This window comes from Scyliorhinus torazame, chromosome 1 (genome assembly GCF_047496885.1).
Source record: "Scyliorhinus torazame isolate Kashiwa2021f chromosome 1, sScyTor2.1, whole genome shotgun sequence".
Taxonomy (NCBI): Eukaryota; Metazoa; Chordata; class Chondrichthyes; order Carcharhiniformes; family Scyliorhinidae; genus Scyliorhinus; species Scyliorhinus torazame.
The window spans coordinates 77840917-77853783 of record NC_092707.1 but is presented as its reverse complement, the minus strand read 5'-3'; the positions used below and the strand labels follow the sequence as shown (position 1 = coordinate 77853783).

Below are 12867 nucleotides of genomic sequence, written 5' to 3'. Positions count from 1 at the left end.
CCCAGCCAAGCTCATATCAAAGCTCCAAAACCTAAGACTTGGTTCCTCACTCTGCACCTGGATCCTCGACTTTCTGACCCAGAGACCATAATCAGTAAGGATAAACACCTCCATGATAGTCCTCAATACCGGGGCCCCGCAAAACCGTGTACTTAGCCCCTTACCATGCTCCCTATACACACACGACTGTGTGGCAAAATATGACTCCAACTCCATCTACAAGTTTGCTGACGACATGACCATAGTTTGTCAGATCTCGAACAACGATGAGTCAGAATACAGGAGGGAGATAGAGAGCCTAGTGGAGTGGTATAACGACAACAATCTCTCCCTCAATGCCAGCAAAACTAAAGAGCTGGTCATTGACTTAAGGAAGCAAAGTATTGTACACACCCCTGTCTGCATCAATGATGCCGAAGTGGAGATGGTTGACTGCTTATAATTCCTAGGTGTGCACATCACCAACAATCTATCCTGGTCCACCCACATCAACGCTGCGACCAAGAAAGCACAACAGCGCTTATTCTTCCTCAGGAAACTAAGGAAATTTGGCATGTCCACATTGACTCTTACCAACTTTTACAGATGCACCATAGAAAGCATCCTATCGGGCTGCATCACAGCTTGGTTTGGCTCGGTCCAGGACCGCAGGAAACTAGAGTCATGAACACTACCCAGTCCATCACACGAACCCGCCTCTCATCCATTGACTCTGTCTGCACCTCTAGCTGCCTTGGGAAAGCGGGCAGCATAATCAATACCCCTCCCACTCATGTTATTCACTCTTCCAACCTCTTCCATCGGGCAGGAGATAGAAAAGTCTGAGAACACACACTAACAGATTCAAAAACAGCTTCTTCCCCGCTGTTACCAGACTCCTAAACAACCCTCTTTTGGACTGACCTGATCTCTTCACACATCTTCTCTACCGAGTAGTACTACACCTGATGCCTGTGTCTTTGTATTTACATTGTGTTTTTTATGTTTGAACATAGAACATTACAGCGCAATACAGGCCCTTCGGCCCTCGATGTTGCGCCGACCTGTGAAACCACTCTAAAGCCCATCTACACTATTCCCTTATTGTCCATATGTCTATCCAATGACCATTTGAATGTCCTTAGTGTTGGCGAGTCCACTACTGTTGCAGGCAGGGCATTCCACTCCCTACTACTCTCTGAGTAAAGAACCTACCTCTGACATCTGTCTTATATCTATCTCCCCTCAATTTAAAGGTATGTCCCCTCGTGCTAGACATCACCATCCGAGGGAAAAGGCTCTCACTGTCCACCCTATCCAATCCTCTGATCATCTTGTATGCCTCAATTAAGTCACCTCTTAACCTACTCTCTAATGAAAACAGTCCCTCAGCCTTTCCTCATAAGATCTTCCCTCCATACCAGGCAACATTCTGGTAAATCTCCTCTGCCCCCTTTCCAATGCTTCCACATCCTTCCTATAATGCGGCGACCAGAATTGCACGCAATACTCCAAATGCGGACGCACCAGAGTTTTGTACAGCTGCAACATGACCTCATGGCTCCGAAACTCAATCCCTCTACCAATAAAAGCTAACACACCGTACGCCGCCTTAACAACCCTCTCAACCTGGGTGGCAACTTTCAGGAATCTATGTACATGGACACAGAGATCTCTCTGCTCATCCACACTACCAAGAATCTTACCATTAGCCCAGTACTCTGTCTTCCTGTTATTCCTTCCAAAATGAATCACCTCTCACTTTTCTGCATTAAACTCCATTTGCCACCTCTCAGCCCAACGCTGCAGCTTATCTATGTCCCTCTGTAACTTGTAACACCCTTCCGCACTGTCCACAACTCCACTGACTTTAGTGTCATCTGCAAATTTACTCACCCATCCTTCTATGCCCTCCTCCAGGTAATTTATAAAAATGACAAACAGCAGTGTGCTGATAGTGGCATAAAGGTAAGATAGTGAAATATCTTAATAGCAGAACAAAAGTCAGCATTGTGTGGAAGCAAAACGTAAGTGACAGATGGCCTTGTAAGGGGGGCTGATTTGAGACAAAACATTTAGATTTTTAAAAAGGAGGTCAAGATGGAGAGAGTTCACAGTCTGAAACTGTTAAACTCACTGTTGAGTCCAGAAGGCTATAAAGCACCTCATCAGAAGATGAGGTGCTGTTCCTCCAGTTTACATCGGGCTTCACTGGAACATTGCCGCAGGCCAAGGATGGACATGTGGCTTTGGGAGCAAAATGGTGAGTTGAAATGGCAGCAACTGAAAGGTTGACGTTTTTGTGGACTGAGCGAAGGTGTTCCCCAAAGCGGTCACCCAGTCTGCATTTAGTCTCTTTAGTCTCCCAGTGCAGAGGACACTGCATTGGGAGCAGTGAATACAGTAGACCAAATTGAAGAAGATGCAAGTAAAACACCACTTCACCTAAAATGAGTTTTTGGGGCCTTGGTAATGTATAGACCTGAAACATTAACTCCGTTTCTCTCTCCACAGATTTTTGTTTTGAATTTTCTGCCTTAGGATCCTTTAAGTTCCAAATGAACACTTGAAATTCTTCCAAAAAGCATGGATAATGTATTTTCACTCAGCTTATAAGATTTTGCAGTCCTGGTACAAAATTGCTGGGATCTAGAATCATGTGAATTTGGACATTATCTTTATAAAAATGTTCTGAGTACTGTATGAGTTTGCTGTTCTTAAAAAATGTTTCTGAATGAAATATAATAGATATAGAAGTAGACATTTAACCCATCAACCCTGCTCTGCTATTCAATGAGATCATGCAACCTAATTTTTGCCCCATATCGCTTAATACCTTAAGTTAATAAAAAAAACTCTGATTTGAAATTTTTAATTATCTGGCATCAATTACCTTTTGCAGAAGAGTTTACCAAACCTCAACTAATCATTTGTGATTGGAGGAGTTTACTAATTTCATTCTAAACAAATATAATGTTTGCTTAATGGTTGAATGGCAATGAAACATGCTAAGGGGAGGGCAAGACATCCATGGTTGACGAGGGAAGTCAAGGACAGCATAAAAGAAAAAGCATACAAAGGGCGAGGAATAGTGAGACGTCAGAGGATTGGGAATCCTTTAAAAGCGAGTAAAAAAGAAATAAGGGAAGAGAAGATGAAATATGAGTGCAAATTAGGTAGTAATATAAAAGAAGATAAGAGTTTTTTTTCAATATATGAAAGGTAAGAGAGAGGCAAAAATAGACATTGGACCAATGGAAAACGTGGCTGGAGAAATAATAATAGGAAACAAGGAAATGGCAGACGAACTGAATAGTTACTTAGCAGCAGTCTTCACGGTGAAAGACACCAGTGGGATGCCAGAGCTCCAGGAAAACCGGGGCAGAGGTGAGTGCAGTGGCCATCACTAAGAAGACTGTTCTGGGGAAACTGAAAGGTCTGAAGGTGGATAAGTCACCTAGACCAGATGGTCTACACCCCAGGGTTCTAAAAGAGATAGCTGAGGAAATTGTGGAGGCATTGGTGGTGATCTTTCAGGAATCACTGGAGGCAGGAAGGGCCCCAGAGGACTGGAAAGTGGCTACTGTAACACTACTGTTAAAGAAGGGAGGGAGGCAGAAGACAGGAAATTATAGGCTGGCTAGCCTGACTTTGGTCATTGGTAAGATTTTAGAGTCCATTATTAATGATGAGATCGCATAGTACTTGGAAGTGCATGATAGAATAGGACGGAGTCAACGCGGCTTTGTCAAAGGAAGGTCATGTCTGACAAATCTGTTAAGAGTTCTTTGAGGAGGAACAAGGAAGTTAGGCAAAGGAGAACCAGTGGACGTGATTTATTTAGATTTCCAGAAAGCTTTTGACAAAGTGCCGCAGAGGAGATTGTTAAACAAGTTAAGAGCCCATGGGGTTAAGGGTAGGATCCTGGCATGGATAGAGGATTGGCTGACTGGCAAAAGGCAGAGAGTGGGGATAAAGGGATCTTTTTCAGGATGGCATCCGGTGACTAGTGGTGTGCCTCAGGGGTCTGTGCTGGGATCACAACTTTTCACAATATACATTAATGATCTGGAAGAAGGTACTGAAGGCACTGTTGCTATCAAAGATGATACAAAGATCTGTAGAGGGACAGGTAGTATTGAGGAAGCAAGGGGGCTGCAGAAGGATTTGGACAAGCTAGGAGAGTGGGCAATGAAGTGGAAAAGTGTGAGGTTATGCACTTTGGAAGGAGAAATGGAGGCATAGACTATTTTGTGAATGGGGAAATGCTCAGGAAATCAGAAGCACAAAGGGACTTGGGAGTCCTTGTTCACGATTCTCTTAAGGTTAACATGCAGATTCAGTCGGCAGTTAAGAAAGCAAATGCAATGTTAGCATTCATGTCAAGAGAGCTGGAATACAAGACCAGGGATGTACTTCTGAGGCTGTATAAAGCTCTGCTCAGACCCCATTTGGAGTATTGTGAGCAGTTCTGGGCCCCGTATCTATGGAAAAATGCACTGGCCTTGGAAAAAAGCAGAGGTTCACAAGAATGATCCCTTTACTGAACAGCTTTACGTATGAGGAACGGTTGAGGACTCTGGGTCTGTACTCGGTGTTTAAAAGGATGAGGGGGGATCTTATTGAAACTTACAGGATACTGTGAGGCCTGGATAGAGTGGACGTGGCAAGGATGTTTCCACTTGTAGGAAAAACTAGAACCAGAGGGCACCATATCAGACTAAAGGGACGATCCTTTAAAACAGAGATGAGGAAGAGTTTCTTCAGCCAGAGGCTGGTGATTCTGTGGAATTCTCTGCTGCAGAAGGCTGTGGCGGCCAAATCACTGAGTGTCTTTAAGACAGAGATAGCTGGTTCTTGATTAATTAGGGGATCAGGGGCTATGGGGAGAAGGCAGGAGAATGGGTATGAAAAAAATATCAGCCATGGTTGAATGGCGGAGCAGACTCGATGGGCCGAGTGCCCTAATTCTGCTCCTATGTCTTATGATCTGATGGAAATGGGGGAAATTTATCTTTCTATTTCTATTCAGGTTTTGGCTCCTTCAAACACTAAGCTAGTGTGATGAACTTTAGTTACCTTATTCATGCAATTTACCTTCATAAAGAATTGTTTCGATTGCGCCCTTAAAGATCTAATCCACTTCTTTTGGCTGAGGTCTTGATCAAATTTATCATGTTCTTGAAATTTCCAATGCATGTATTGGCATTGACGATACTTTTTAAATATTTAGCTGCGGTTAGATGAAGCTCAGGAAGCAGAGTGCCAAGCCCTGAAACATCAGCTTCAGCAAGAAATGGAGCTACTTAATGCCTATCAGAGTAAAATTAAGATGCAAACTGAAGCACAGCATGAGCGAGAACTTCAGAAATTGGAGCAGCTTGTGTCACTGCACAGAGCGCGCCTTGAACAAAAGGTCAGTTCAAATCAAATCTGCGTATTTCCTCGTCTATAGTAGTGCATGTGTTCTCTCAAACCTTTTTGTAAGTGTAGCAAGCTAAGTGTGGTGTGATAATTTCCCTTTATAAAATAGAAATAACATTTTTTACATTAAACACCGCAAGATCATTAATGTTCTCCGTGGGTAGAAACATAGCACAGCAGTTTGAATACAATGTTTTGTGGTACTGTTTGCCATGTTGGTATATTGACCTGGTGCACATTGGAGGTCTGGGGCATGGCATCGCCTCCATGCTCCTTGTCTCTCGATAAATAGAGTTAATACTACCATGCTTCCTTATTTTGGTGTTAAAAGGCTTGGTGCTTCCCATTCTAGAGGGAGGCATCAGTTGGCGCCAGACTATGCTCTCGCAACTGAGTTACTAGATTAAATGTCACTGATAGAATTCTAATTGATCCATCCATAGGTGGTGTATAATAAGTCTTAAATTAGAACTTTTCCTTTTCAATATCTTACTGTTCTTTCATGTTAGATAAAGTGAAATCAACTTAAGCTGCTGCAGTCCACTTCCTACTGGAAATAAATTCATCTTTTTTGAGATTTTGTGGTTAAACTGTGTTAATAGGGCATTGAAAGGAATTGGGAGCTTTACTTTGAATTTAACTTGTCCTTTGAAGCTAAGATTACTGCAAAATAAAAATATTGTTGATCTCTGTGGTATCTATTTAGAGATCAGATGCTGTTGGCATAACTTGTAAAGTATGCAATATTTTCTTTTGTTAATCTTTCCCATCAGTTGTACCACACAAATAATTGAATTCTTGCAATATTTTTCTTCAGTTAAGTGTAATGATGCCATGTTTTGCAGCACTATTGGAAAAACTGAAAAAATCAATTGACTTTAAAATTGTATTGAGCCAAATTCTAGTTAGTAAATTTTATTAAAATGTTAGGCTGAAATGTCTGAGAATTTAATCATTACCATAGATGTCAGCAAATATATTGGCCTTTTGAAAATCCCTCCAAAAACAACGATCAATGTATACACCAAACATTCCTGAACTATGGATGTGGATGGCCACCATCTTTGTCATTCGCCATGCAGGGTCTGCTTTGTGTGGGTGTCTTAAATTCCCACATGTCTTTGCAACATAGTCTGTATTGCCTTGTACCTCATTATAGGTACCAGTAACTAAAACATCCATTTGTGAAGTGAACTGAGGCTGACTCTAATGTGAATCTAGCATGTCGTGGCTGGAGAGGCATTTGACTTAAACATCAACTTGATTTTGGAGGCTTGAACAAAATGGGATTGTCTCATACACTAGGTCGATGGTGATGTGTGCTAATTTACGTTTGTCAATCACACACGACTTAAATCTAGCACCTGTGTATCTCAACTCTTCTTGCGTTTTGAAGCAGGGCTATTATGTAGGCAAATAATTAGCTAATTTATACTCCAGATCCCATCAGCAGCTGAATCCTAATCTTAAATTAAAATGATCATAATTGGTCAAAAAGTTTAGCAAACACGTCCAAGTAATAATCGGGAAATATTGTCTCAAAAAATGTCTTAATTACTGTGTCACACCCCTTTTTCCAGAAAGTGCATGGTTGGGAATTTCCTGATAACTTCCCAATTCATCACTGGAAGGCAGTTTAGTTACTCATGTTAAATGGGGTTTGTCAAATATATTGTGAAATCAGCAGAACAGGAGCAGCTGAAAACATCCTGACCTTTATTGAAGTCAGCTGAGAGATAGATGTAGCTGTAATTTTATGTTCCCCTTTGGCTTGCCAACATTCATTGGATTTACATATGAAGTATAACTACTTGCCGAGTGGTTTTCTGAAGAGGAAGGTGACTTGGGGGAGTTAGGGGGGGAAAGTTGATTCAGTTTGGATTGTGAAAATGCTCTGGGTACCATATATTGGAACAGAAAAATGTTGCTTGACAATTTATTAGAAAATAATTCTCCACTTATTTCTTTCCAGATTGAAGAGGAACTGGCTGCACTTCAGAAGGAACGCACTGAAAGAATACGAAATTTATTGGAAAGGCAAGGGCGGGAAATTGACAGCTTTGACATGGAAAGCCTCAGTCTTGGGTTTGGAAATCTGGTTACATTGGACTATCCCAAGGAAGATTATAGATGAAAAACATTGCCATAACCTTGCCCAGGTATTCTAATCATGGGCTCACTTATTGAGGGCAGACATCACCTCTGGACTAGTGCCTGTACAGTCCTAAAATTTCCTTATAATCAGGGCCCCATTGTTAACGTTATCAAGAACGCTGACCGTTTGTTGGTCATCTTTTAAAATGACACAGTATTGATATATGTGCAATCATACTTTTTGTGAAATTGGAAAGCAGGATGTACATCGCTTATATGATCATGCATTACAAATAATTTGTAAATCTGTGCAGAAAGACAAATGTTATATCTGCAGCCTTATCTTACTCGCTGCTAGCTTTCTTTTGGTATTTATTCATCAGGAAATTTTATTAAGATTGAATAATTTGATACAAAAGAATTTGATGTACATGTCGATCATACAAAGTGCTTCTGGGAAATAGAGTTTTAAAAAGAAATGCTGGCAAGGATATCCTGGCCCAGTGTTAATCATATATATATGATATATATATATATATAAAAAAACCATTTTCTGCTGTGGCAGATGATGTGCATAATGTATGTGAATCCTGGGACCCAAGTAGCACAATAGGGCCAAGGCACTATCATATATATTGTATAGATGGAATTCAGGAGAGCTTTTACTTATTTTCATAAAGTATTTTAATGGTTCCTCAAATTAATTTTATAATGATTTTTCGTTCAGGAAATGGAGGTAAATCTGGCTGTCGGTGGGATCTTCTAATAGAATTTTCCATCTAGACCATAAATGTTGCTTACTCATACTACAAGCTGTGTATTTTCTTACAAAACAAACCAGTAAGATGCTTTACTATTGCATGCACTCCAATTTTTTTCAGGTAAAATAGCATGACTGTCGAGGCAAAAGTAAGCTTTTAATCATATTTGTAAATAAAAGTGCTCACCACACTGTGTTGTGAGTTATTTTAGCAGATTGTACCTTGAAATCTGCAGTCATTTTTCTTTTCAGATATAGTTTAATAGAAATGCTGAATGGGAATCCTGTTTGGCTTAGTGATTGTGTCAAAATACTTGTGATGACTAGTTAATTTTGCATAACCATATTTGTGTTACTGAGAGTTGGGTAATTTTACAGTGCTCTATAATCTAAGATTGGATGACTCATTTGATAATTCAAACCAAGCTAGATTAACAGGAGGGAAATTTACATTCTTTGTCATTCTTGAAGCACCAACCCCCACTTTGTGGGTGCTCATGTTCTCTGGACCAGAGGGAAGAGCCATGTTTTAAGAATTTATAGATCCCAAAATTGAGACATAAACTTGAGGTTCATTCTTCAAAGTGAACCTTTTCAAATACCGTTCCTAGTTATAAACCTCAGTTAAAATTATATTTTAAAAGGCCAGGTCTAGTGGAATATGATCAAAATATAATTGTGGCTTAATTTGAAAAGTATTTTGGTTTTCCCTAAAATAAACCTGCCTAACTTCAGTTTTAATAGTTTTTAACAGTTTCTACAGTTCTTCAAAATTTGCAAGTTTTTCACTTGATAGCTTAGTGGGTAGATGCTACCTCGGACATGTTGATAGACAAGGAAACTCTGTCCCAAAAAGGGTTCAAAATTTATACGGAGGAAGTGTTAAATAGAGTGTTGATACTGAAAGTTGACAAGGGATCAGGACCGGATGAGATGCATCAAAGGAAGTGAGAATGGAAATTGCAGGGTCTCTCGCCGTAATCTTTCCCATCTTCTCTAGACTCGGGTGGTGCCAGACGACTGGAGAATTGCAGATGTTATGCCTTCGTTCAAAAAAAGGTTGTAAGGATAGCCCCAGCAATTCCAGACAAGTTTAATATCTGTGCTGTGCAAGCTTTGAGAAACAATTGTTTGGGATAGAATTAATGGAAAAATGTATGTTGATTAGGAAGAACCATCATGTATTTCTAAAGGGAAATGGTGTTTAACTAACTTGGAGTTTTTTAAGAGGTAACCAGTCAGTGCTGTTGATGTGGTGTACATGGACGTTCAGAAGACATTCAATTTAGTGCCATACAACAGACTTGCTGTAAAAGCTGTAGCTCATGGAATAAAAGGCGCAGTAGCAACGTGGATAGAAATTGGCTGAGTAATGGGAAGCAGAGACTAATGGTCAATGGATATTTTTCAGGCTGTAGGAAGGCTTGCGGTGGTGTTCCCAGGGGTCGGTATTTGGACCTTTGCTTTTCCTGATATAAATTAATGATCCAGATCTGCAGGGAACATTTTCAAAGTTTGCAGATGACACAAAACTTGGAAGTATTGTAAACTGTGAAGAAGAGTGTAGAATTTCAAAAGGATATTGACAAGTTGCATTGGGCAGAGAGGTGGCAGGTGAAGTTTAATGCGGTGAGCAGATGCATTTTGGGAGGAAGAACATGTCGGAAAATATCAAATAAGGGGTAAAATTCTTAAAGGATGCAGGAGAAGGGGGACCTGGGTGTCTACATGCATCGATCATTAAAGGTGGCAGGACAAGTGGAGAGATCAGTTAATAAAACATAGTATTTGGCACTTGGATTGCAAGAACAAGGTTTCTAAGACGCGAGTTAGACCTGAGCTGGATATTGTGTACAATTCTGGTTGCCACACTATAGGATGTGAACACAGAAGAGATTTAGAAGAATGGTTTCATGGATGAGAAACTTCCATTGAGGACAGATTGGAGAGGTTAGGACTGTTCTCCTTGGAGCGAAGAAGGCCAAGAGATTTGATAGACGTTCAAAATCATGAGTGGGCTGGACAGATGGAGAGAAACTGTCCCTGCTCTTAAAAGGATCAAGAACAAAAGGACATTGATTTAGGGATTTGCAAAGGAAGCAATGTGATGTGAGAAAAACTTTCTTACAGCAAGTGGTTCAGGAACAAGTGACCTAGAAGTGTGGTGGAGACGGGTTCAATCTAGGCATGCAAGAAGACATTAGATGATTGATTATCTGAATAGGAGCAATGTGCAGGGGTATGGGGAAAAGGTAGCAGAATGGCACTAAGTCATGATGGTCGTTTGAAGAACTGGTGCAGGCACAATGGGCCAAATGGTGGTCTCCTGCACTGTAATAATTCTGTGGGTAGCATGATTTACTCTGAATTTTTGCGCTACTTTAAATTGCATTGTACTTTTTGTTTTGGCCATTTCATCCTGTTGAGAAACATTTTGCAGTCCTATCCTCTGCATTAAATGAGCAGAGCTATTCATCCCCAAACCAAGAGACCAAGTTTATTACAACTGTTAAAAATAGGATTGGTGTTAATTTAAACTGCATTAATTTGTTCTCCTTACCACCTCTCCTTAAGCAGCAAGGTGCTTTGATTTGTTTCCTTTGTTATAAGTGGTGGCTTATTTCCCAACTCTGTGGGTGTTCTTTTGTGATCCAATTTAAAAAAAATAGCCACAGCAGACTTACATAGAACATACAGCGCAGAAGGCCATTCGGCCCATCGAGTCATCACTGCCCCACTTGAGCCATCACTTCCACCCTATCCCTGTAACCCAATAACCCCTCCTAACCTTTTGGACACCTAATGGCAATTTATCATGGCCAATCCACCTAACCTGCACGTCTTTGGACTGTGGGAGGAAACCCACGCAGACACTGGGAGAACGTGCAGACTCTGCACAGTGATCCAGTGGGGAAATCGAACCTGGGACTCTGGTGCTGTGAAGCCAGAGTGCTATCCACTTGTGCTACCCTTAAATTGTTCACTAATAACCTAATCCTTTGAATAAATCCTACAGGATTTATTCAAAGGATTAATTTATTAGTGCACAAAAATGTGAGGGGTGAGGGATTTGAATGCATAGGAGGCAGTAAAAAGATTAATAGTGCAGACTACCAAGAAAAGGAGTATTGTTTCACATGAGGTCCAAAATCAAAGTCCAGCTAAGTATTCCTATATGGAGATCGATGAGTCGAACACCGATGCTGGATAATTAACGTTCCTGGTGGTGTTGACTTCACCCAATGAGAGAGACATCCAGAGAGCAATGCATCTTGTAGGTGGAATTTCCAGCAGAAGCAGTGCAAATGGGCCAGGCCACCCTGTGGGCTATAAGAGCAGACTGAGATTTTGCAAATAAGCAAGACAATATTACTGGTGCCACAAGCCAGGGGCACATGTCACATGGCTTCTGCCTCTCCACATTATCCTTGTCAATGAAAAAATTGTCAATAAATGAGCAAGTGTGATGAACTGGAGAGAAAATGGGTATAGAAAACACCATGAGTCTAGAAATTGGTGTGTATCCAAAAAAGACCTGATTGCTGAGGCTGATTGTGACATTGGAACAATTTAAATTTGGATTAAGGACACAATTGTCTCCTTCAAGATGTAAATGCTGAGCCTAAATCAGGTCTGAAAAATGTTTGAAATGAAACTGATCGTCCCAGTTGAGTACATATACATCACCTTGGATCAGTGGCAGTTTAAACAGTCTGCCTTGCACTATAACACATCAGCCATGAGAATCAACTCTAACTTGAGGCTGAACAAAGGGGAATGCCTATAAGGATTAGAATTGCAGTAACACTCGCTTTACTATGAAAATTAGAACAAAACATCTGCTCAGCCTCACCCTTCTGTATTTGAAAATGATCAGATTGAGTTTCCTGTCCACTTTCAAGTAATGTAAATAAGGGAGAGCTTCATTTATTTTAACTGGGTGGTTTGGACATTTCACACCCCAGATGATAATGGATTAAACTATAATCAAAGAATTTGGGCCCCACCGGTTAACCATTAAAAATAAAGGATTAAATATTTTTGAACCAGAGCTCATGCACCATGCGAAAAGCTGATCAAAAAGAAAAAAAAGAGACAAAAATGGAATAAAAGCTTGTGTATCACCTCTCCCAAACAATGTGAATGCTACCCCTCACAGTTAATGTACTATTTATTGCAGGCTGCTTGAAAGGAAACCCACCTTCAAGCAATATACAACCAAATATCCCATAGAAAAGTCCTGTGAAGCTCAGAGTATGCCAAATACGGTGCAAAATATGTCCAGAAAACAGTTTTGCACAGGACTCTAGGTCAAAGAATTCAATTGCACAGAGTAAAAGGTTTAAAAAAAGTTTATATAAAACTTCCTGTGGTTAATGTAATTTGTAAATAACACAAAGAGATTGGTATAACCAACAAAGCTTATGTAACAGAACCATCATCCATAGTTACCTAATTAAGCATGGAATACTATTGTGCCTTTGGTGAAGATACAATTCTGACCTTGAAAAAGGCTGAAGCTTCTTGCAGCGTGTTGAAAACCTTATTCACTCTGTTGAAAGTTACATGTAAGCGAGCAGGGTGGAGAAGGCCATATTTAAGTCGGGTTT

General features: G+C 40.5%; 1 protein-coding gene across 6 annotated transcripts in view; it reads left to right on the top strand.

The window, feature by feature from the left end:
- The window catches only part of taok3a (TAO kinase 3a), a 176873-nt gene extending 168397 nt beyond the window's left edge, over window positions 1–8476 (top strand). For all 6 annotated transcript variants that reach the window (XM_072496958.1, XM_072496968.1, XM_072496920.1 and 3 more), the window contains 2 exons: window positions 5213–5395; window positions 7376–8476. In XM_072496958.1, the coding sequence (XP_072353059.1) occupies window positions 5213–5395; window positions 7376–7537 (345 nt within the window). In that variant the 3' untranslated portion in view covers window positions 7538–8476. The remainder of the gene's footprint in view (window positions 1–5212; window positions 5396–7375) is intronic.
- Window positions 8477–12867: the final 4391 nt, after the last annotated feature.